At 42.3% G+C, this 24413-nt stretch overlaps 1 protein-coding gene across 1 annotated transcript in view; it reads right to left on the bottom strand.

The window, feature by feature from the left end:
- Nucleotides 1-3514: 3514 nt before the first annotated feature.
- Nucleotides 3515-24413, bottom strand: part of MPZL1 (myelin protein zero-like 1) — a 90217-nt gene continuing 69318 nt past the window's right edge. The window contains exons 5-8 of the mRNA XM_010846032.1: nucleotides 23184-23397; nucleotides 22120-22252; nucleotides 19570-19672; nucleotides 3515-6062 (exon numbers count right to left, since the gene is read on the bottom strand). Coding sequence (XP_010844334.1) covers nucleotides 5961-6062; nucleotides 19570-19672; nucleotides 22120-22252; nucleotides 23184-23397 — 552 coding nt within the window. The 3' untranslated portion in view covers nucleotides 3515-5960. The remainder of the gene's footprint in view (nucleotides 6063-19569; nucleotides 19673-22119; nucleotides 22253-23183; nucleotides 23398-24413) is intronic.

The raw sequence follows: 24413 nt of genomic DNA, 5'->3' as shown, positions 1-24413 counted from the left end.
TTTTATTTGTAGTCTTTTTAATGAAGGCCATTCATTGATGTGAGGTGGTATCTCGTAGTTTTGATCTGTACTTCTCTATGAAGAGTTGACTCCCGGAAAAGACCCTGATGCTGGGAAAGACTGAGGGCAGGAGAAGGGGGTGACAGAGGATGAGATGGCTGGATGGCATCATCCACACAACAGACATGAGTCTGAGCAAACTCCGGGAAACAGTGAAGGAGAGGGAAGTCTGGCATACTGCAGTCCATGGAGTTGCAAAGATTTAGATACAATTTAGCAACTGAACAACAACAATTAGCAATATTGAGTATTTTTTCATGTACCTATTGGCCATCTATACGTCTTCTTTGGCATCACCGACTCCTTGGATGTGAGTGTGAGCAAACTGTGGAAGATAGTGAAGGACAGGGAAGCCCAGCGTGCTGCAGTCCTTGGGGTCGCAAACAGTCAGACACGACTCAGTGACTGAACAAGAATCAAAAAAGGCCAAAAAGTGGACAGTGGTCCAATTCCTGGAAATCCCCACCGCTTCCCCAAAACAGTTGGAATAATCCTCCCACTTATTAGCCTATGAAAATACCCAGCCGTATAAAAACTGACAACCCTGTACCGTGGGGTTTCTCGTCTTCTGAGATGGCCCATACTGTCTGTGGGGTGTGTGTCTCCCTGAATAAACGTTGTTTCATTTTACTACGGTTCACTCTTTAAGTATTTCCTTCCAGTGCAGGAAATGTGGGTTTGATCTCTGGGTCTGGAATATCCCCTGGAAAAGGGAATGGCTACCCACTCCAGTATTCTTGCCTGGAGAATCCCATGGACAGAGGAGCCTGGTGGGCTACAGTTCAGGCAGTTTTAGAGTCAGACATGACTGAGCAACTGAGCACAGCATGTCTTCTTTGGAGAAATGTCTAGTTAGGCCTTCTGTCCATTTTTCAAATGGATTGTTTTTTGTCGTTGAGTTGTATGAGTTCTTTGTATATTTTGGAAATTAAGCCCTTGTTGGTCACATAGTTTGCAAATATTTTCTCCCATTCTGTAGGTTGTCTTTTAGTTTTATTTATGGTTTCCTCTTGATGGCATCACCGACTCGATGAGTTTGAGTAAACTCCGGGAGTTGGTGATGGACAGGGAGGCCTGGCATGCTGTGATTCATGGAGTTGCAGAGTCGGACATGACTGAGCGACTGAACTTGCTGTACAAAAGCTTGTTAGTTTGATTAGGTCCCATTTGATTATTTCTTTTGCCTTGGGAGGCTGACTTAAAAAACCTTTGGGATGATTTGTGTCAGAATGATGTAATTATGTTCTAAGAGTTTTATGGTGTCCTGTTTTTAAGTCTGTAAGCCATTTTGAATTCATTTTTGTGTATGGTATGAGAGTAAATAACTTCATTTATTTACGTGCAATTGTCTAATTTTCCCAACACCACTTGCTAAAGAGACTTTCCTTTTCCCATTGTATATTCTTGCCTCCTTTGTCAAAGATTAATTGACTGTAGGTGTGTGGGTTTATTTCTGAGCTCCGTATTCTGCTCCATTTATTCATGTCTATTTTTGTGCCCAAACCATGCTGTTTTGATTACTATAGCTTTGTAGTGTTGTCTGAAGTCTGGGAGGGTTATGACTCCTGCTTTGTTCTTTTTCCTCAGGATTGCTTTGGCAATTCTGGGTCTTTCATGGCTCCATAAAAAGTTTAGGATTATTTGCTCTAGTTCTGTGAAAAATGTCATGGGTAATTTGATAGGGATTGTATTTGTCTTTCTTATTTCACGTGTGGCCTTGCTGCGCAGCATGTAGGATCTTAGTTCCCTGACCAGGGGAGAAACTCCCAGCCCTGCAGTTGAAGCATGAAGTCTTGTCTACTGGACCACCAGGGAAGTACTGTTATTCAAAACGAATTTACCCTTCTCCCACCTTTCTTTGGTAACCTAAGTTTGCTTTCTATGTCTGAGTCCATTTCTGCTTTATAAATAAGTTCATTTGTATCATTTTTTAAGATCCATATATAAGTGGTATTATATTTTCCCCTTCACTTAGTAATGATAATCTCTATGTCCATCCATGTTACTACAAATGGCATTTTGTCTTCATTTTTATGGCTGGCTAGTATTCCACTGTATATTTGTACCACATCTTCTTTATCCATTCATCTGTCAGTAGACATTTAGGCCACTTCTGTGAACTGGCTCTTGTGACTAACACTGCAATGAACATTAGGGTGCCTGTACCCTTTTTAATTAGTTTTCACCTTTTGCAGACATACGTCCAGGAGTCGAGTTGCTGGGTCATGGACCTGACTTTAGATTTTAAGGGACTCCCGTACTGTTCACCAATTTATGTTCCCAACAACAGTGTAGGAAGGCTCCCTTTTCTCCATACCTGTTCCAGCATTTATTATTTGTAGACTTTTTGATGATGGCCATTCTGACTGGCGTGAGGTGATACCTCATTGCAGTTTTGATTTTCATTTCTCTAATAATTAGCAATGTGAACATCTTTTCATGTGCTTGTTGACTATCAGTATGTCTTATTTGGAGATGTATCTACTTAAGTTGTGCCCATTTTTGGATTGGTTATTTTTTTTTTAATTTATTGACCTATGTGAGATGTTTATATATATTAGAAATTCAGCCCTGTCAGTCACATCTTTGCAGACGTTTCCTCCTATTCCATAGGTTGTCTTTTTGTTTTGTTTACAGTTACCTTTGTTGTGCAAAAGCTTGTAAGTTTGATTAGGTCCAATTAGTTTATTTTTGCTTTTGATTGTATTACTCTTGGAGACGTATCCAAAAAAATACTGCTGTAATATACTGACTTTATCTTTCTAAAAGTGAGTTTGAGATTAGTACAACTAGCATTGACTCATAGTGCTAAACAGAGCAAGACATTTTTGGCATACAGAAAGTATTACTATCTAATAGCTATTATTACTACCACGTCACCTTCTCTCACCTCCACTGTGGCAAGATCCTTGAGAAGCTGTGTGTTCCTTATGCTTAGCACAGTGCCTGGCATATGACAGGATATAGATTTGTTGAATAGATAAATCCATCTATCCATCATCTACCAAGTCAACATTTATTGAGCAATTGCTAATTGCCAGACAATGTACTACACACTAAAGATGGAACAGTGAAAAAAAACAGCTAAATTCTGGCCTCTCAGTGCTTACGTTCTGGTAGGGAAAACAGATCAGCACATGTATGGTTTGACAGGGAGAAAAACAGCAGGGTTAAGGGGCTTAGAGAGAGCCAGGGGTGGGAGAGGTTGCGTTTTTACATATCACAGAAGGTCTCTCTGAGAAGGTGATATGTGAGCAGACACTTAAAGGAAGTGAAGGAGCAAACCACACAAATGTGCAGAACATGCTTTCTAGGCTGAAGGTGCAAAGGGCCTGAGGTAGGCACATGGGTGGCATTTCTGAAGAAGAAGCCTGTATGGCTGGAGAGCGATTAAATTAAGGAAAGGGCTTCGATCTCTTCTTCACTTGATCTAAACTGAGCACACAACACAATCCAGTAATTGAAAAAGATGTATTAAAGTATTCACAAAAGTACAACAATTGAAAAAGAAAAATTAATGAACATGATGGGTTTTCTACCTGGCTGAATACAGTTCCATTGAAAAACTACAGAGAGCTTGAAATTTAAATGTTAAGTAATCCCTTGTAGGTACCCCCTTAGAAAAACCATGTGCAGTCTTAAGAGGCCTCATTCTGCCAAGAATCAGACATGAAAAGGACAGTCCTGCCATCTGGAAGCAGCCCCACTGTTGTCGTCTAGAGATGAGGATGTTGGGACCCAGGAGAAAGGGCCAAAAGATTCATAGGAGGTGGTTATGAGGAGTTTCAGAAAAGGCCCCAACCCTGAAGTGCTCCACCCCAGTGTGAGCAGCTCCCCGCAGACCAGTCAGTCACAGACCCAGAGTGGGAGGCTGGGGCCCTTGCCCAGTGGAGGCGGGGAGAGGAGGCTCACAGCCGTGTTAGCAGAAGCGATAGCTGGTGCTCTGGGTGGGAGCTTCACAAACATGCAGAAAAATAGGGCTCTTGCTCTCAGGAGGTGTTAGGAATGTTCTATACATAGTAGATTCATTGGACGTGCTGAGAAAGGAGGAAAAGGAGAATCCCCTTTTCTCTGTTAAAAAAAAAAAAAGACTAAGAAAATACACACATCAACGCATACACTTGGTCTCCCCACAACGTATTTTCTTCTTCCTTGAAATCTTGGATGGCTGTACAATTCTCACAGTGGGAGGACCCACCAAGAGTGTCCTCATCCTGGCAGCCTGAAGAATGCTGACGTGCATCCCTCCCCTCACTGCCCCCGCTCCCCCTACACAAAAAGGTCTCCTAAAGGTTCCGGAGTTTTCACCATGGAAGCAGAGAAGGCCCAGGGTACAAGGCAAAGCTGGGCACTTTGCAGAGCTGCTCAGGGCGAGTGTTCTTCATCCCTCTTCTGCATGGGGCCTGTGGGCACAAAGGAGGGACAGGCAGCGCAGCCCAAAGGCCTTCCTCCCGCGTGCAACACAGACCAGACACGCCAGGCTCAGAGACGGCAGGCACGCGTGGCGACAAAACCCAGTCCTGCTGACATACATGTCAACAGAATGTGAGCTGGAGTACCATGGGATTCACAGCAGTCTCTCAGAAAATAAAAGACCGCACATATGGGGCAGAGTTTGTTTGTAGCTCATATACTTTTTCTTTGTGTAACCGCCTCCTAAACATCTTTAAATCTAAATTACTCTTTATTTCCTTAGAACTTGGCCTTCAAAGTCTCTCACAAAGAGAACAAGACTGGAAGAAAAAAAGGAAGCAGCTCTTAGGGGACCTCAAACTAAATGAGATGAAAACTAACATTACCTGTCACACCCATTTACCCCCCAGTGTGTTCTGGGACTATATCATCAGTATTTTCAATTTTAAATGAAAAAAATTCTTTACAAATCTAACTGTTTTTAACCTCAAAGTCCTTGAAGATATTATTATAGGAGCCAGGCTGCTGGAAGCATGACTGAAGCTTTATAAAGATTCTCTAGAGAGAGCTCTGCCATACTAGAGACTGGCAATCTAATTATTCCATTTCTGCCTACTTAGAAGGAAATGAAATTCTGCTCCTTCAGCTATATGGGGACTTGTTACAAGCACGAAGGACTTCAGCAAAGAATATACCATACCTTTTGCTCTCCAAATAGTACAGTACTCTTCAAGCCAGTCTGGGTTCTCTATTTCAATTATGTATCGATTATGGTACAGATCCAAAAGTACCTGGAAAGAAATGACTTCTGGCATTGATCCTTTGCTAATCTTGCTATGATGAATCCACAAATCGAGATGATATGCTACAGGGTGTAATTTTATAGTCTACGTAACACTGAAAGCAGAAAACTGCCCTGTATTTTAGAGAGAAAAATAGCAACAGAAATCACATGGTCTTCAAGTGGCATAGCAAATGGATGCTTTCTAAAAACAACTGCCAAACAGGCGATATACCCTGGGCTAAAGGCCATCCTGAACATGCTTCCATCACAGCATTTCCACTCTCCAACTACGATACACACAAAGGCGGGCTAAGCCCTTATAGTAAAAGGCCATGTCTACTAGAATACTAAAAGATCTGCCACTTTCCTCATTAAGGCAAACCACATCTAAACGATGGTGATAGGAATGTGTCTGAATTTTCTCAACTGCAAATGACCCTGAAGGGCAGTACAAAAACAGCAAAACAATTTATATACACATAGAATCATACCGTCTCTTCATCATGCAACTGGCTCCTTGCACCAGGAAGATTAAATAGAACATTTATACACATCCTTTATACACATCTTTTTCTCCCTCTATGACTAAACATGTGCTTCTCCACGTTCTGGTTTCCAAGGCCACACATACTTATGGGCTACATTTTCTGCACAAGAGTCCAGTTTGGATTTGTTTATTGCTTAGGATATGATCGCGGTCTTCTCAATTTTTCCGAATGTCTGCGTACACCACAGACTCTGACTTGTTAATCCTGTCGCTGTGGTGTCCGCCAGAGTGGTCTAGCTGCGCATATATGACTGGGCCCTGGGGAAGAGAAGCAGAATTAGAGGTATGGAAACACTGGTGGCCTTGTGAGGTGCAGGGACAGAAGCGATGATTAAAGTGATATTGTTAGGGTTTCAGAGCGAAGAGTCCCCCCTTTTGAATGTCTTCAGGAATATATGTTCCTTCTTAGGAACAGTATGTCCAGGACTGACTTTAAAACAAGATTGGGTATACTTGGTAACTGTTCAAGATGGTACATAGAGATTTGTCATACTATTCTGTCTACTTTTGTATCTGTTTTAAAATATCTTTAACAATATAATATTCCTTCTCAAGAGTTACCCTTAAATACCTGTCACAGAATTCCTCAACTCTTGTAAATGGGATCAGAGTCTCAAGGACAAAGATGGGCACTTCTGCCAACCCAAGACCCACTGAAATCATGACTTTAAGAATGATACAAGAAATCAACATATGCAGTGCCACTCGAAAATACAATCAATTTGAACATTTTATATAAATAAGTACTTTCACAACCCTTAGAGTCCCTTCCAACCCAGAGATTCTAAAACTGTAAACAACAGCAACTACCACAAAATAGCCTTCTTTAGCGGTAAAAAGAAGTTTAATATAACCCAAAGCAATTGCCCCAATCCAGGGAATCTCTCCTTGAATAGTCTACTACTGTGCTTAAGTTTTCAATTTTGAAGTCATAAGATCAGTAGCCACAAGCATGTGGTTTAAAATAAACACTCTTGAAACTTCTATATGAATCTAGAATGGTAGATACATGACATATGCATTTGGCGAGAACCACAGAAATGCACAACACAAAGAGTGAGCCTTAATACAAACCATGGACTTTAGTTAATTATAAAGTTCTCTGTATTAATTCATCAACTGTCACAAAGGTACCACAACAAGTCGTTAACAATCAGGGAAACTTTGGAGAGGAAGGAGTACATAGGACCTCTTTACTTTCTGCTAGATTCTTCTGTAGACTTAACACTGCTCTAAGACATAAAGTCTACTTTATAAGAAATAACTGAATAAACTAAAATAAACATCCTCACTCCCATCTAGGAGTCCTATACCCAGCGTCCTTTAATGCGTAGCGTGGGATCCTGTGAAGTTCGGGCACTCCAACTTCCAGAGAAGGGATAAACCGAGCTCTGCAATGGTGCACCTGAAAGATGAGTTACACAGTAACACCGCTGGGCCCATCCGCACGCCAGCAGGGCTGGACCCATCCGCACGCCGGCGGGGCCGGACCCGCCCACACACCGGCAGGCCTGCAGCCTGAACTTCCGAGCATGGCAGTAGCACTGGTGAGCACTAGCCGTGTGGCCTCAGCCCAGGCATATTTTTGACCCCCCAAGCATTACTGTCTTCATCTCTAACACGGCACTAGCAACAGTATTATACCTCTTAAGACTGCTGTAAGAATCAGATGATATCTACAAGTAAAACTTAAGCAATGTCTGACAGCATTCGAAATACATCAATCATTTTTACCATGAACATACTGTTACACAAATATAATTAAAAGTACACCAACGTTACCAATCAAACAAATCAAGCAAAGTCACTTTGTTTTTGGTCAGTGTGTGATACTTTTCATGGCTGTCATGGGTAATGCAACAGATCATGCTGTTAATGCTGAATCAAACTGAAACCCTCTATATTCATCTCAGAAAGCTGCCAGTTAAATGTGATTCTAAAAAATAAAAAGGTAAACAAACAAATGTTGTTCAAGTCATTATTTAAGGTGGTTTATTACATAGCAATAGGTAACCGAGACACTGTATGAGTGGGAAAGAGAACAGAGAAAGCAACAGAGGAAAATAACAGAATAACCTCTGAGTCAGTCAGTAAATATTAAGAAACTAGGAAGGTCTTTCATGTGAAACAGTATTATTGTCTTTCATGGCACTAGAACACAACAGTTTGTCGAAAGGAACTGGGAAAACACTGAAGGATAAAAGGAGCCCCTACTTACTGATGGGTTAGTTTCTCCAAATCGCTTCCTAACGTCCTCACTCTTTACCCCTTAGAAGCTCTTTAGGCCAGCGGCTTTGTTAAATGCCTAGAACAGCCCCTGGCAGACTGCGGATGCTGGATGAAAGGTGGATGAAATAATGGATCTAGAGGAATTCTCACCAGCATTGGGGATTGGGAACCTGCCGGTGAATGTAGCTCAGTTTTGACTAGCTCTCTAAAGTCTGGTCCGAGGGAGATTTGGAAGCTGATGGTACCTCGAGTCTCTGTGGAACATGCCTCAGGACTTTGACAAGAAGTCAACCGTCTTCTTTGGCTAAGACCATTGAGGACTTCAGGAGAGGCCAGTGAACCAAGAACTTGGAAATGCACCTGCTATATCGCTAAAACATTCACTTTGGGGTGTTTGAGAGTTAAAACAATATCAATAATAACAGCTATGCTAACCTAGCTGTACTGTACATCCTGACACCTTTCCTCATCCTCTATTTTTTTTTTTTTTTTGGTGCTGCCACAAAGAATTACAACAACCAAGTGAAAAATCACTCCATACGTATATATTTTCCTCAACTATTTATTATACAAATAACCCTTACTATTAAAAATGTTTCAAAAAATTAATTGCTTGACCTAAGTTTATTCTTTTAGTTCCAGTTAGAAATGAAATTATCCCTGGACACTACCTGCATGAAATTTACTCTAATATAAAAACACAGTGGTGACCGAGCAGGGAGAAACTCCAGGAAGAAAGGGTTATGGAAGAGCAAGGAGACCTGTCTCTGAACACATATTAATTTCTTAGAAGCTATTATGTCCTGAATTACACTCTCCATAGCCTCTGTAGCCCTTTAGAATCTGAACCTGGTCCTCCAGGCATTAGAGGGATCACCCTTGACACCCTAACACAGATATCAAGATCTGCTTTAACCACATGCTCACTGACTGTTCACAAAACGCATTTTCAGTATTTATTTCACATCACCAAATACAGATGCGAAACAGTGTGTGTTGTGACATTTTTGACATAAATGAAATTATCAAAACAAAGTTGAAAAGAACTGGATATAGGCAGGACAGAATAAGTATACATCTTAAGAGCCACACGGATCTGGGTCTAACACCAGCTCTGGCAGTAACTACTGACCTTGGGCAAGTGACTAAACGATAGTGGAGGAACTTACCTCCCAGGACCGCCGTGAGAACTAAATGAGACAATACAGGTGTTGTACTTCTGGAGACCTTACATATCTAGAGACTAAAGTGACAAAAACATAACTTTCCCACTCACTGTCCTCCAAAAACACTTGCCCCCTGTTTTTCTTGGCTGTGCCATGTGGTATGCGGGATCTTAGTTCCCCAACCAGGGATCACACCTGTACCTCTGCAGTAGAAGCTTGAAACCCTAACCACTGGACTGCTAGGGAGTTCCCACTTGCCTTTTGTATACCAAGCATTGTTTCCAGAAAAGGATCTAGAAAACCAATTGTCCCAAAGATAGACACACAAAGATGATTTGAAATCAATGTCATTCAAAACTAAGCTTTACAGAGAAAGATACTCCAAACTCCTAAGTAGTGCCTACCTGACACCCTTCCCAACACAACTGCCCACTTTGTTTGTGGGAGGAGTCCCCCCTGCCTTTTTTTTTTTTAAATTAATTTGGAAACCAACTTTATTTGTGGCTGTGCTGAGTCTTTATTGCCACGAGCAGGCTTCTTCTAGCTGCAGGGAGCAGGGGCTGTTTGATAGTTGCGGGGAGCGGGATTCTCTCTGTAGTGGCTTCTCTAGGTGCGTGGGTTCCAGTGGTCGCGACTGGTGGGCACTAGAGCACAGGCTCAGTAGTCGTGGCACAAGGGCTTGGTTACTCTGTGGTATGTGGGATCTTCTCGGACCAGGGATTGAACCTGTGTCCCTTGTATTGGAAAGCGGTTGCTTAACCACTGGACCACCAGGGAGGTCCAAGAGCCCTAAATTGGTTCTGGTGTTCACTCACTTCACTCAGGTAATTTGACTCCACCCTCTCCTGCCCCCGGGGCTTCCCTTGTGCCTCAGCTGGTGAAGAATCTGCCTGCAACGCAGGAGCCCTAGGTTCAATCTCTGGGTTCAATCCCTGGGTTTGGGAAGATCCCCCGGAAAAGGGAAAGGCTACCCACTCCAGTATTCTTGCCTGGAGAATTCCATGGACTGTATAGTCCACTGGGTCGCGAAAATCAAACAGGACTGAGTGACTTTCACTTTCACCTCTCCTGCCCCTCTTGCACAAGATGGCAAGAGGCATCAGCATGTGACCCACTCTGGCCAAGGGAACTAGGAGAAGTTTGCTGAGGGGCTTCTGGTAATTTTCCTTCATAATAAAAACCACCTGGGAGGAGATTCAGCTCTTCCTACAGATGCCTTTTTTCATGAGCTGCCTCAAGGCATGGCAGTCATTTTGAGGTTGAGGGAAGGAGCCTGAGAACAATGTGCCCAGAGGATGAAAGAATAAGATGGAAAGAACTTGAGTCTTAAGGACACTACTGGACCACTGTTCATTAGTTTTAATGAACACAGAGGTACCCTGCTTTGGGGTCTCTTGTGAGTTCACAAATCTCTTACTGTTAAAGGTATTTTTAGTCAGGTCTTCTGTCACTAATCTCCCAATTATAACAAAAATAGTGGCCAAAGACAGATGAGTAATACAGCACAATTCATGCGCTGCCCGGCTATTATGTTTTCCCCTTTTGTAAATTTCCTTCCTGGCGCACTAGTATTGTCTCTCTTTTGATAAAATAACATGGAGTTATTTATCCACTCAAATAGTAATGACTAATGCTATTAGACTCTCAGATGATGCCTGCAGGTAGAAAATGGAAGGCTTTGCTGATCAAGGAACATGTCTTGATAGAACCACTGGAAGAAAGTACTAAGGGATAGTTTGCAAATATTCCTGCCACGTGTCCCCTTCACACATCTGACTGCGTACGTGGGTAGTGACTGCCTAAACCCGTCCTTATAAGGCACAGTAGACCGTGTTTGCTTGTGTGTTTGTGTGTGTGTGTGTGTGTGTGTGTGTGTTAGTCGCTCAGTCGTGTCTGACTCTTTGCAACCCCATGGACTGAAGCCTCCCAGGCTCCTCTGTCCATGAATTCTCCAGGCAAGAACACTGGAGTGGGTAGCCAGTCCCTTCTCAGGGGATCTTCCCGACCCAGGGATTGAACCCAGATGTCCTGTATTGCAGGTGGATTCTCTACTGTCTGAGCCACCAGGGAAGGCCATAGTGTACCATGAACCCTTATAATTAGCAAAGGAAAAATGAGAAGGTCGTTAGACGTCAACTTGCCCTAACCCATTATTTAATAAGAACGTGTTTAGACATCAACTTGCCCTGAGCCATTATTTCAAAGATTAAGGGAACAAATGCTGAAGTTAAATAATTCCCTGCAAGTTCACACCATTAGCTGGACCCAAGAGTCAATACTAGTTTGTAACACATGACTAACCCTTAATACACTGAGATGTCTATCTAATAAATATGAAGATTTCCTCAAGGTTGTTTGTTAGGATGTACATATAAAAAAGTTCTCCATATCATGGAAAAGCTTGAAGATGATCCCAACAAACCAGGAGCCTCTGAGGTTCTGTAGGGCAGGGACCAGGCGATAATCATCTCTGTGTTTCCCATGTTCAGCTAACATTGCATGTATGCTGAGCGCTTAGATGTGTGTGGAAGTGATACATACAATGCAAAGATCAGGTTGTCAAAACAACTGCTACGTTTGGTTATGCTCAATTTATAAAAAGTATTTAATCTCATAAATTCCCTAATAAGATGAACATATTAGGTCAAGCCAGTTTTCTCCAAACAGAAACCTTTTCTGCTCCAGTCTGAATAACTGGAAGATAGAATATCAAAAGGATTCTGGTGAGAACAACTTCCATAAACTCCTCTGGTGCTCAGAGAGGTATTTCTGTCACACACACTGAGGGTGCCACGTGATGGTGAGTAAGAGCACACACAAGTGTCACCTGAGGCCCTCTGGTGCTCAGGAATTCTGTGGAGTATTTGAAGCAAATGTTTTAACCCCAGAATAGCAGCCCTTGTTTTAAGGTGACCACTGAATGAAAACCTAAATAAAACAAAAACTGGAAGATAAAGCTGCAAGGAAATCACAGTTCCAAGTCTCATGTTGACTGGCAAAGGCTTTATAAACTCCAGAATCAGGTTAAGGCAGAAAATATCTTTAACAAGTTGTACAACTATAAAATAAAAGATACATTATTACTTGATTAAAAATAACCAAGTAAGACAAAGGCAGGTAATGTCACTTAACAGAAACCCTGATTTGCAACATGTTCAGCATTATGTGAACCAAGAACTTCCAGATGTCCAGGCTGGGTTTAGAAAAGGAAGCAAAACTAGAGATCAAATTGCCAACATTCACTGGATTACAGAGAAAGCAAGGGAATTTCAGAAAACATCTATCTCTGTTTCATCAACTATGCTAAAGCCTTTGACTGTGTGGATCATGACAAACTGTGGAAAGCTCTGAGAGAGATGGGAGTACCAGACCATCTTACATGTCTCCTGAGAAACCTGCATGCAGGGCAAGAAGCAACAGTCAGAACCCTGTATGGAACAACTGACTGGTTCAAGATCGAGAAAGGGGTCTGACAGGGCTGTCTGCTGTCACCCTGTCTGTTTAATTCAAACACTGAGCATATCATGAGAAATGCCAGGCTGGGTGAGTTACAAGCCAGAATCAAGATAGGCGGGAGAAACATCAACAATCTCAGATATGCGGATGATACCACTCTAATGGCAGAAAGGGAAGAGGAACTAGAGAGCCTCTTGATGAGGGTGAAGGAGGAGAGTGAAAGAGCTGGCTGAAGACTAAATATTAAAAACACTAAGATCATTGCATCCGGCCCCATTACTGCATGGCAAATAGAAGGGGAAAAGGTGGAAGGAGTGACAGATTTCTTCTTCTCGGGCTCCAAAATCACTGCAGATGCTGACTGCAGCCATGAAATCAGAAAATGATTGCTTCTTGGCTGGAAAGTGATAACAAACCTAGACAGTGGGTTGAAAAGCAGAGACATTACTCTGTGGACACAGGTCTGTATAGTCAAGGCTATGGTCTTCCCAGTGGTCATATATGGTGTGAGAGCTGGACCATAAAAAAGGCAGAACAGCAAAGAACTGATGCCTTCAAACTGTGGTGCTGGAGAAGACTCCTGAAAGTCCCTTGGACATCAAGGAGATCAAACCAGTCAATCCTAAGGGAGATCAACCCTGAATGTTCACTGGAAGGACTAATGCTGAAGCTGACGCTCCAGTATTTTGGTCATCTGATGCACACAGATGACTCACTGGAAAAGTCCCTGATGCTGGGAAAGACTGAGGGCAGAAGGAGAAGAGGGCATCAGAGGATGAGATGGCTGGATGGCATCACCAGTACAGTGAACATGAATTTGGGCAAACTCTGGGATCTGGTGATGGACAGGGAGGCCTGACGTGCTGCAGTCCATGGGGTCACAAAGAGTTAGATACGACTGGGCGACTGAACAACAACTAGAGAGAAGAGGCTTTCGGGGACCTGCACTGAACACAAAGAAAATAACCCAGGAATCAAACTGTGGGGAACACTGAGGCTCTCCTCTCAAAACTGACCTGAGGTCCGGCTGCAAACACTGAAAAACGATAGTATAGATTGACCCAGTGCGTGAACTGCTTCCCACTAACCTCCAGAAAATGCCAGAGTCAGGACTGGGCAGAACCCTGGGAGTGTATTCACAAGAGAGCTGAGCCTGGCTCTGACTCAGGGACAGCAGGCACAGCAGGCTGGGGTCTGGATGCTGAAAACAGGGCAGGCGAGAGACGGCAGCCACTCCAGTCTTCCTGCCTGGAGAGTCCCATGGACAGAGGAGCCCGGTGGGCTACAGTCTATCGTCTCGCAAAGAGTCGGACACAACCGAGCGACCAGCACTTTCATTTTTGAGTCCACTTACGGAGTGCCTTCACTATGAACAGACAACCAAGGATCACTGGGCATTTGAGGAAAGCTTCTAACATGAAGACAAAAACTGTAAGAGAAAAAAGGGAATTCAAAAGAAACAGTAACATAAGAAAACATTTTTTAAAAAATCATATAAAACAAGAAAAATTATACAGAGAGACAAGACAATGTATTCATGAAAACAAGTATGGGCTACTAGAATCTGAGAATAAGTAATAGTTCTTGAAAATTACTTGAACTATTACTATCTTCCTCTTAAGGAAGAACTTAAATATTTAATAAAAGTTGGAGGATAAAGTTGTAGAGATTTTCCAGAAGAAAATTGCAAAACAGAAAAAATAAGAAAGAACTGTTCTAGGAAATGATCCAATTCTTAACAGGAATTTCCAAAACAGAGAGTAAGAAAATGGAGGAGGAAATTTTCCAGAGAATAATGCAAGACAATATCCTAAGTGAAGGACATAGCTTCCAGATTGAAAGAGTACACTGAGTAGCCAGTATAATGTATGAAATAATCCCACAATTTTATAAAATTTCAGAACACAAGGGATAAAAAAAGACGCTAAGAGAAGGAGAATAAAACTGGCCCTACACAAAGGAGGAGGCATCAGGACAGTATCAACTTCTTGGCGTTGGAAGCTAGAAAAATCAGCAATGCCTCAAAATGCTGAAGGAAAATGATTTCCAATCTGGAATCCCACCCAACCAGATTCTCAGTCAAGCTTGAGGGAGGAGAATAAAAACAATTTCAGACCTGCTGAAGACAAACATATTATTTTACAGTTTTGGAGGTCAAAAGTTTGAGATGGGTTTCACTGGGGTGAATCAAGGCATCAGTAGAGCTGCGTTCCTCCTGGGGGCTCCAGGGAGAATCTGCTTCCTTGCTTTCCCCACCTTATGAGAGCTGCTTGCATTCCATGGCTTGTGACCCCTTCCTTCATCTTCAAAGCCAGCAGAATAGTCTTCAAATCTCTGGCTCGGACCCTCCTGCTTCCCTCTGATAAGGACCCTTCTGATTACATTTGGCCCACGTGGATAATCCAGGGAAATCTCCCCATCTCAAGATCCGTAAGGTAACGATCTTGACATGTAACGTAACATATCCCACAGGTTCCAGGGCTTAGGATGTGGACATCTTTTAGAGGTCATTATTCTGTTTACCATACAAAGCCTCAACATTCGTATCTGCTGTGCATCCTTTCTCAAGAAGTTATGGAGGATATGTTCTACCACACTATGGGGATAAAGTAAAAAGGTGAGGATCTGAGGTCTGACAGAAGCGAGAGAAAGAAAATTTCTTGGGAGGGGAGGCCCAGGATGATTCCTACACAGCAGCCTAAAGCACAACAAAGCCAGAAGATTTCAACAGGCATGTCTCCATGAATAAAATGAAACCAACAGAATATCTGATGTGTCTGAATGTGCTCAGAGTTTTTTGCCTGGAGAGTTTTGAGATGGAGTGCATTCACAGATAAGCACTTAGAAAACTAAGCAAATAAAAACCAAAATAAAGATGAGCTCTATGACAAACAAAAAAATAATTGTACAAAAACCCAAATGTATGCAGTACAACAGTGAGAAAAACAGGTATATGTAACAGTGAAAAATAACACCTGACCACATATCCATACTGGGAAGAAGCGTGTGGCCGCGTATATACTTGAAAGTGTATGCTGGGAAGAAGGGCTTGAAGGGAGGTGCTAAATTCAGTAATAAAGTTGCTCAGAAATATGAAGATAAGTATCAGGGGAAAAATGGCAAAAAGAGAAACTTCCCTGGTGATATAGTGGATAAAAATCCCCCTGCTAATAAAGAGAACACAAGTTCGAGCCCTGGTCAGGGTAGATTCCACATGCCACAGAGCAACCAAGCCCAATTACTGAGCCTACGCGCTGCAAATACTGAAGCCCAAGCGCGCTACAGGCTGTGCTCGGCAACAAGAGAAGCCGCCGCAGAAGCAGCCCAGGCACCACAACAAAGAGTCAAAGTGAAAAGTGAAGTCGGTTGTGTCCGCCTCTTTGCAACCCACTGGACTGTAACCTATCAGGCTCCTCCGTCCAGGGGATTTTCCAGGCAAGAGTGCTGGAGTGGATTGCCATTTCCTTCCCCAGGGGATCTTCCCGACCCAGGAATCGAACCCCGATCTCCCCCATTGCGGGCAGACGCTTTACCGTCTGAGCCAGTAGGGTAGCCGCCCCTGCTTTTAACAGCCACAGCTAGAGAAAGCCCACGTGCTGCATCAAACATCCAGCACAACCAAAAATAAGTAAGTAAATAAAAATTTTAAAATAGCTACAAGAATGGAAAGTGTTTGGCTGCTATTTCTTAAATTTTTTTTTACTTCCCTTTCCTTCTCAGCCTCCAGTCAGGCTGCTTAGTGTTGTTTGCTGGCTTGCTACTGTAGTTCTGTTCATGGCTCCCAGTTTTTCTTTCGTGCTTTGCTTTGGTTAGTTTCAACTGCTTCTTCAAGTTTACTGAATTTTTCTTCCATAGTGTCTAATCTGTCATTTATGCCATCCGATGTTTTTTTCATTTCTAGAAGTTTCTTCCATTTTGGTCTTTTTTTATATTTCTATTTCTCTCCATATTATGTTAAGGTTTCCCTTACAACCTTAAGTTTATTTTTAAGATTTATAATATTTATTTTAAGGTCCTTGTCTATGAATTCTATCGCCTATGTCACTTCTGGGTTTGCTTCTATCGGTTGACTTTTCTCTTGACTATATGTTTTATATTCCCCCTTCTTTGTATGCTTGGTAATTTTTGACTGATGTCAGACATTGTGAAATTTTTTTTTTTTAACACCAAAAACCTTTGTATTGGGGTAGGCTTCCCAGGTGGTGCTAGTGGCAAAGAACCCACCTGCCAGTGCAGGAGACATAAGAGATGCAGGTTTGATCCCTGGATTGGGCAGATCCCCTGGAGGAGGTCATGTAAACCTACTCCAACGTTCCTGCCTAGAGAATCCCATGGACAGAAGCACCTGAGGGGCTACAGTCTGTAGGGCTGCAAAGAGTCAGACATGACTGAACGGATGCAGCACATACACACAGCCAGTCAGACACTGGGAATTTTTCGACGGCAGGTGTTGGATTTTGTTTTTTGGTGTTTTTCTTTTTAAAAACTTGAAGCATAATTAATTTACAATACCGTGTTAGTTTCAAGTGTACGGCAAAGTGATTCAGCTACACACACACACACACACACACATATATACAAATATACTTTTTTGTACTTATATGTGTGTGTGTGTGTACATATATACACATACTTCTTTAGATTCTTGGATTTTGTTATATTGTAAAGACTGGATTTTGTGCTGGCATGCACCTAAATTACTTTTACATTAGTTTGATTCTTTAAACGCTTCCTTTTTATGGTGGGTCCATAGCATCCATAATCTGGTGCTGATTTAGCCCTTACTACCAAGGTGCTAATTTAGTCCCATTACCCCAGTGGCTCAGCGGTAAAGAATCTGCTGCCAATGCAAGAGACATGGGTTCAACCCCTGGGTCGGGAAGATTCCCCGGAGAAGGAAGTGACACCCCACTGCAGTATTTTTTTTTTCCCCTACTCCAGTATTCTTGCCTTGGAAATCCCATGGACAGAGGAGCCTAGAGGGCTATAGTCCATGGCATCACAGAGTTGGATGCAACTTATGCCACTAAGGTGTGACCATTCTGAGAACTCCAACCAATACCCTGTACATAATGAGTTCTCTCCACTCTGCGTTTGAGAACACAAACTATTTCCAGTCCTGGGTAAGTTTCAGGGCACTGTACAACCTACTGCTTTCCAGGCAGCTCTTCTCTGGCCACCAGGACCTGTCGCCCACACATCCACAAATCTGTATTTAGCAAAGACTCAAGGGGACCCATCGCATCTTCTCTCTATACTGTTTCTTCTTCTCTGGCACGGTGTCTCGTAAATCCTAGCCACCCTGGCTTCCCCAGCTCAGGGGACAGCTGAGCCGTTTCTGCTTCCCCTCAGTACTGTAGTCTGGGAGATGCCTGGAGGAAGCCGGGACGATCGCGGGGCTGCCTTTATTCCCGTCTCTCAGGCATCATGGTACTGCACAGCCTGTCTCCCAGTGTAGAGAATTCTTTCTTTCTTCCCCTACCCCCAGTTTGTTTTCAATAGAACAACTTCTACAGCATTTCAAGGGCAGAAGAAAAAGTTTCCAGGGCTTCTTTAGGTATAATGTCTACCCGTAACTTTAATGCCTTTATTCACAACCTTATTTCTATTCACAATCCAAATTAGTAAATTAGGTATCTGAGGCATACTATGTAAACTGAGAGAGAGAGACAGAAAGACACACAGACAAAAAGAATGAGAGAGACGAACAGACAGACTAGGAATCAGTAAGGTCCTGATGCTGTGAAAGAATATATGCTGCCTAGAAATCTAAGGTTTGAGCCCCAATTCTGCTGCTAACTGCTCTGTGCTTTTAATAGTTTAACATCACAACGCCTCCATGTCCTCACCACATATGACAACTGCGGACTAAGACTATGGGGTAATTCTTCCACAAGACACTGTTATTCTTTTCTTTACTTCCTCTTAAATCCACCCCCTAATGCCTCCTCCTCAGAGCAAAGTTATAACTGGCCACATTCCTTCTAACACTTTCTATCCCAGAAGAACAGAATCAGTACTAAGCTCTGGAATTTCTGCCATAGCCACAATTATAGTTAAATCAGCATGGACAATACACAATATTAACCACAATGCTAGATTCCATGCTAAGTTCCAAATACAAGTTATTTCTTCTCTGTACTTTCTACAAAAAGCAGAAACCAGACTTTCCTGTTCATCAAGCCTACTAATTATTCAAGTAACTGCTTGCTGCTGCTGCTGCTGGTGCTGCTGCTAAGTCGCTTCAGTCGTGTCCGACTCTGTGCGACCCCATAGATGGCAGCCCACCAGGCTCCCCCATCCCTGGGATTCTCTAGGCAAGAATACTGGAGTGGGTTGCCATTTCCTTCTCCAATGCATGAAAGTGAAAAGTGAAAGCGAAGTCACTCAGTCCTTTCCTACCCTTAGCGACCCCATGGACTGCAGCCCACCAGGCTCCTCCGTCCATGGGATTTTTCCAGGCAAGAGTACTGGAGTGGGGTGCCAGTGCCTTCTTCGAATCCTAAATAATTCATACAAAATAACTTTTCTGTTTTATTATCAATACCAAAATTAACTTACTCCTGTGAATTTCATGGCTTAAGGTACACCTCAATATAGAATCTAGTTCACTAGCTTTAATTCTTTGAGCAATTAGGGAAGACGTGTTTACATCTGACATTCATCTCCTAATTTTGCTTGAGCCAATCTGTTAGTGGTGGTTTGGTGGAAACCTTTACTCAAGTCAGATTCTTTTCCACATACTTTCTTGTGTTCCTCCTAAACCAACCCCTACATTCTTCTCTGCTTCTCTTGCTCTGTCTTTCTGTTTCACTCTCTCACAGCTTAGTATTATTCTTTTCCGCATCCCAGAACACGACACAGCACCAAACTGCAGCGCATGGTACAGTGGGCAGACCGCAATCAGCTGTTACCTGGTGAGATCCAGAAGGCAGGCTCTTTACTAGACCCTCTGTGTCGGAGGGAGACTTCCGTGAAACCTGCTTAACTGGTGACACATTCTCTGATGTATTGCAGCTGATAAGTTGGCAATTTGGAGAACAAATGTAAAAAAAAAAAAAAAATTAAAATGGAAACATAAAATATAGAAATGCAAGTGATGACAGATGAAATAGCAGATATATAAAAACAAAACTCAACAAAACAATGAGTATCAAAACAATCACATTTCTTGAAACTAATTTTTATCCCTGACACTAATTCTTCCAAGTCAGTGATGCAGCTCCAGGGGAGGAAAAGAAACCAATGTGGGATGACCACTTTGCCCCAGTTTACAACAATGATACCTGCTGAATGGGATTCTGGCTATACCATACATTTATCCTTTGGCTGCTTTGGCTTTTTCCCCTGTTATCATTCCTCCTTTGGCATACAGGTTTAAAGAAGCAAGCTATACTACCTTCTTGATAGCTATTCACTTTTGTGATCATCAAAGGCAAACCTCTTCTGAATGTGCTTCCAAAACAGATCCAGGCTTGTAGTCTTGGCTCATCTCATACCTTCGATTCCCTGGGTCCCCATTGTTTGTTTCCCCACCAATTCCACAACCAAACCAAAGAAAATCCAGGAAGTCATGGATGATAAGAAACTGTGGAATGCCATGTCACATGGGCTGAACTTTTTCAGGGGCACAAGGGGTTTTCAACAGCAAGGCCTATCTCATAAATAAACCAGGGAGAATTGATGCCAAGAGGTATCTCATTACAGATTCCTCGATGGGATGTGTTTTCAGCAGAGCTTAAATCCTTTATAATGTACTTTTAAAAAATCTTAGAAGTGTGGAGAGAATCACTTAAAGTGTCGTTATTAAGATCAAATCATAAAAGCATTCTGCAAACTGTGCTTTCTCTGAACCAGGAGGCTATACACCCCAAACCAAAATGGTTTGAGTATTCTAACACAAAGAGGGTCTAACTCAGTAATAATACAGTCTAAGTATTAAAAACACACACACACACACACACAGAGGCATCTTACATGAAGAACATATATGTTCAGATGACCATAAAACCTGACAACCCAATTTCATTGGGATGGTACACTCCACATGTTTCTAATACAGACACAGGACATATTTGTAGACAAACCATGATAGCTGTTGGGTTAGCTCAGAGATAGATGGTTAGTTGTCAACAAGGGAGATGGGCTGAATACACACACAGGAATATTAACAGCAACAGCCAGTGTGATTGGTTACCATGTGTCTAGTGGGAGTGAAGAGGAGACCCAGCCCTGTTATAGTCCCAAAGTGTCGTCTATGTCAGCTTTTCTTAAGAAGTGGAAGATAAGCAGGATCTGATCTTGGCACACCAAGGTAGAAAAGGCAGGAGAGGAGGAAAAAAACACAAGTAAGAAGAATAGCAGCATTCATGATGCCATGCAAGATTCTAAGGCACACTTTCCTGTGCTTTCATTAACCCAAAAGCATGAACTAAGATTGGCATGTCACCACCTGGATTAGTTTCATGCTGAAAACCAATGTTCCGGTTATGTTTCATCAAAAATTACTCACCATGCAAGGGAGCGAGTACAGTCAGCAAAACAGAAACATTCCAAGCAAGTGATATCTGAATTTGAACACTCAAACTCCTCAAAACACAGCACTCCTAAAAAGTAAAGCAGCAGAGCCCAAAGACAGAGGTCCTACCATCTACCAGCCAAGGAGTTCAGGGCATGCAACCCTTTCAGCTCACAGTCCCTTCATGCACTTGGGACACAGCCCGTGCTCATCAGCTGAAACCCAGCCTCACTCTCAGTCTTACCACACAATTTCTACAGAGCTTATATGGGCTAGCTGTCCAGCTGGAGTGGCAAAAAGAGAGGGTCCTTCAATTAGACACACATCCTCCGCTCAAATGTGTTATCTTTGAGAAGCCACAAACATAAAGAAAGTCCACTTTTCTTTAATGCTGGTGTATTTTGGTGTTCAACTCTTATTATCCCCCTTGGATGAGTCTAACCATGCATTCAAGAACAAGTCATAAACTACTTTTAAAACTACAAACAGGAAAAGTCCTGCATCATCACATCAGGTAGGAGTCATTTACCAGCACACTCTCCCCAGGCATTGTTATGATTATTACATTTACCTAATTGAAAAGAAGAACCTTGTAAGATTATTACCAAGAGATCGAATTAAACTCATACTGGAGCAAGAGATCTGTGGCTTAATAATACTAATCTCAGAGTGGAAGGTACTCAGAGAGCACAGACTACAGAGCAGTCCACTTCACCAAACCTAAGAAAGAAACTGAAACAGGTATTAGCATCACATTCCACGTTTAATAGCAGTCCATTGATCTCTGCTTGCCCACACAAAACACTTTCTAAGGAGACAGCTCAGTTCTGACATGAAAGTTAACAGCAACTAATTCTTCACCATTCTTTTTCCATACAACATATACAAGTTTTCACAAATTTTGACCCTTCCCTCCAACTTTCCCCTCGAAAGCAGAGCTTCTTACCCAGCATAATCCCGTTTAGAGTTTCTCCTTCTATAGACGACAGCCAGAATCATGGTGATAAGCAGAGTGAGACCTAGGACCACGGCAGTAACTATACCCACCACTACCCAAACTGGAAATGCAGGCAAAATCTCTAGAGAGAAAGAACAACAAAATATGTTTAAGGTACATTGCTATAGAGAGAAGAAATGAAATTGTATTAAGTTAATAAACAAGTGTCTTCCTTTAGCAATTACCACACACTCTCTTATTATCCAAGTTATGATATTCTAATACCTAACTGGTGACATATGAACATTAACTGATAAAGAATGAGCTTCAGAACTCAACACATTTATATATACATAATCCCTCTCAATGCTCTAACTCAAAGAAAAGCTGGGTATGTGACTTTACCTCAATCTATCCTCCAACAAAGCAGACTTTGTCTCAAAGTGAGATCCAGAACCTGCATTTCCTGGCTTATTCTCCAAAAAAAGGTGAAGAAATAGCTATACTGTTTCTGCCAGTGTTAAAGCTTTCTCCCGAAGAATATTGTGTGTGAAGTCGCTGAGTCGTGTCCGACTGTTTGCGACCCCATGGACTGTAGCCTACCAGGCTCCTCCGTCCATGGGATTTTCCAGGCAAGAGTACTGGAGTGGGTTACCACTGCCTTCTCCGGAGGATCTTCCCTACCCAGGGATTGAACCCGGGGGTCCTGCATTGTAGACAGATGCTTTACTGTCTGAGCCACCAGGGAAGTCAGAATATTAAAATAATACTAATCTCCTTTCCCACTACCCACCACATGTAACTATAATGAATCTGGTCTTACTTCTAACTAACAATGAAAAATTTATACTCCTGGAATCCGATCCACATGCTCCAGACAGCAGGTACATAAATGGAGAAACTGAACACTTCGGTTGGAATGAGTTCCCTGACCCCCACAGATGTTTCGTAGAGCCACAGTCCATGGAAACAGGGATCATAACTGTATGGCAGAAATACCCCTTTCAAACACATCCTGAAACATAACTCTTAAGGGGACTGTATCAATACTGCAAAAATATTCAAGGAAGTACCTTTCTCTACAACATAGAGCCTAATGTGTCCTGGCTGGACAACAATGTCAGGAGGGTTTTTGACATCACAGATGTAGGTGCCATTGTGAATAAACTGCATATTTTCTATGTTGATTGATGCATCTTTCTTGTCAAGGTCTCCAGCCCAGCTGATTCTGTCCTTAAAAGGTGGATAATTCCCAGCATACACTTGCCCTTGGGAGTAGTGGAAAAACTGCAATTAGAAAAAAGAACACATGAGCTATTCTCAAAGGCAGAAGTTCTAAACTCTAGTACAGGCATACTGTGAAGGGTTCTTTTTAAAAAAGACTTCATTTGAGGAGCTCCAATCAAGATTGTGGAGCAAGTACATGGAAAAAAGACCACATCCAGAAAGAAATGCCACATCATCAAGATGTGATGATAAAAGAAATGCCAAATCTCAAGCAATGGAACCCAAGCCAGACAGGGGTTTAGAAATCATGGAGCCTAACCCTCTTTCAGTTGAAGAAATAAACTTGTACACTGTCTCTAATCCTCTCAATACTCCTGTGATGTAGCAATTACCAGCCTTATTTTTATAAATAAGGAGACTGAGACTCAAAGAACCCATTTGCCCGAGGTCACAATGATAACAGGTGGTAGATTCAAAGTCAGGACCACCTGATTCTTCAAAGCCAGGGCTCTGATGGACACCACGATTGAGCCCAGTGAATCCAAAAGTTTCAGCCTTAATTCACAAAGCTTACCATTAAGATACACGAAGGCATCAAGAAAAAGAAGCCGAAATATCACAGATCAGTTAATCTGGTGGGCTACCCCATTTTACTTATGTGTTTCCTACAGAAAAGTCATGGATATGTGAAAGGAACATTGCCCAGACAACCCAAAAGTCTCATCTGCCTTTGCAGGTTCAGCCTTTAGCCCTTTCTCTTTGCAGTCTCATTCTCTCTGCAGACCTGCTTTTAGCAAAGGAACTCATTTCTCAAAGTAACTTTCTCAAACCCAGTCCCCTGAAAATAAGGTCAGGCCTGGAGGGTGGGGATCTATTTTCATATGTGGCTCCAATCTACACAGCTCTGCTGGAGGCCTGATGTCTTTGTTCTTATTCACCTATGGGGAAATTGTAGGGTTGGGGACAGCAATCAGCATTAGTCAACCACTGAGCTGTACTAGCAATCCAAACACAACATTTTCAGAATCTTTTATAGAAGCTGAAATCTCATCCATTGTGCAATCTCATCCATTCCT

This window comes from Bison bison, unplaced genomic scaffold (genome assembly GCF_000754665.1).
Source record: "Bison bison bison isolate TAMUID 2011002044 unplaced genomic scaffold, Bison_UMD1.0 scf7180017864229, whole genome shotgun sequence".
Lineage (NCBI taxonomy): Eukaryota > Metazoa > Chordata > Mammalia > Artiodactyla > Bovidae > Bison > Bison bison.
This window is presented reverse-complemented; position numbering and strand designations above follow the sequence as displayed.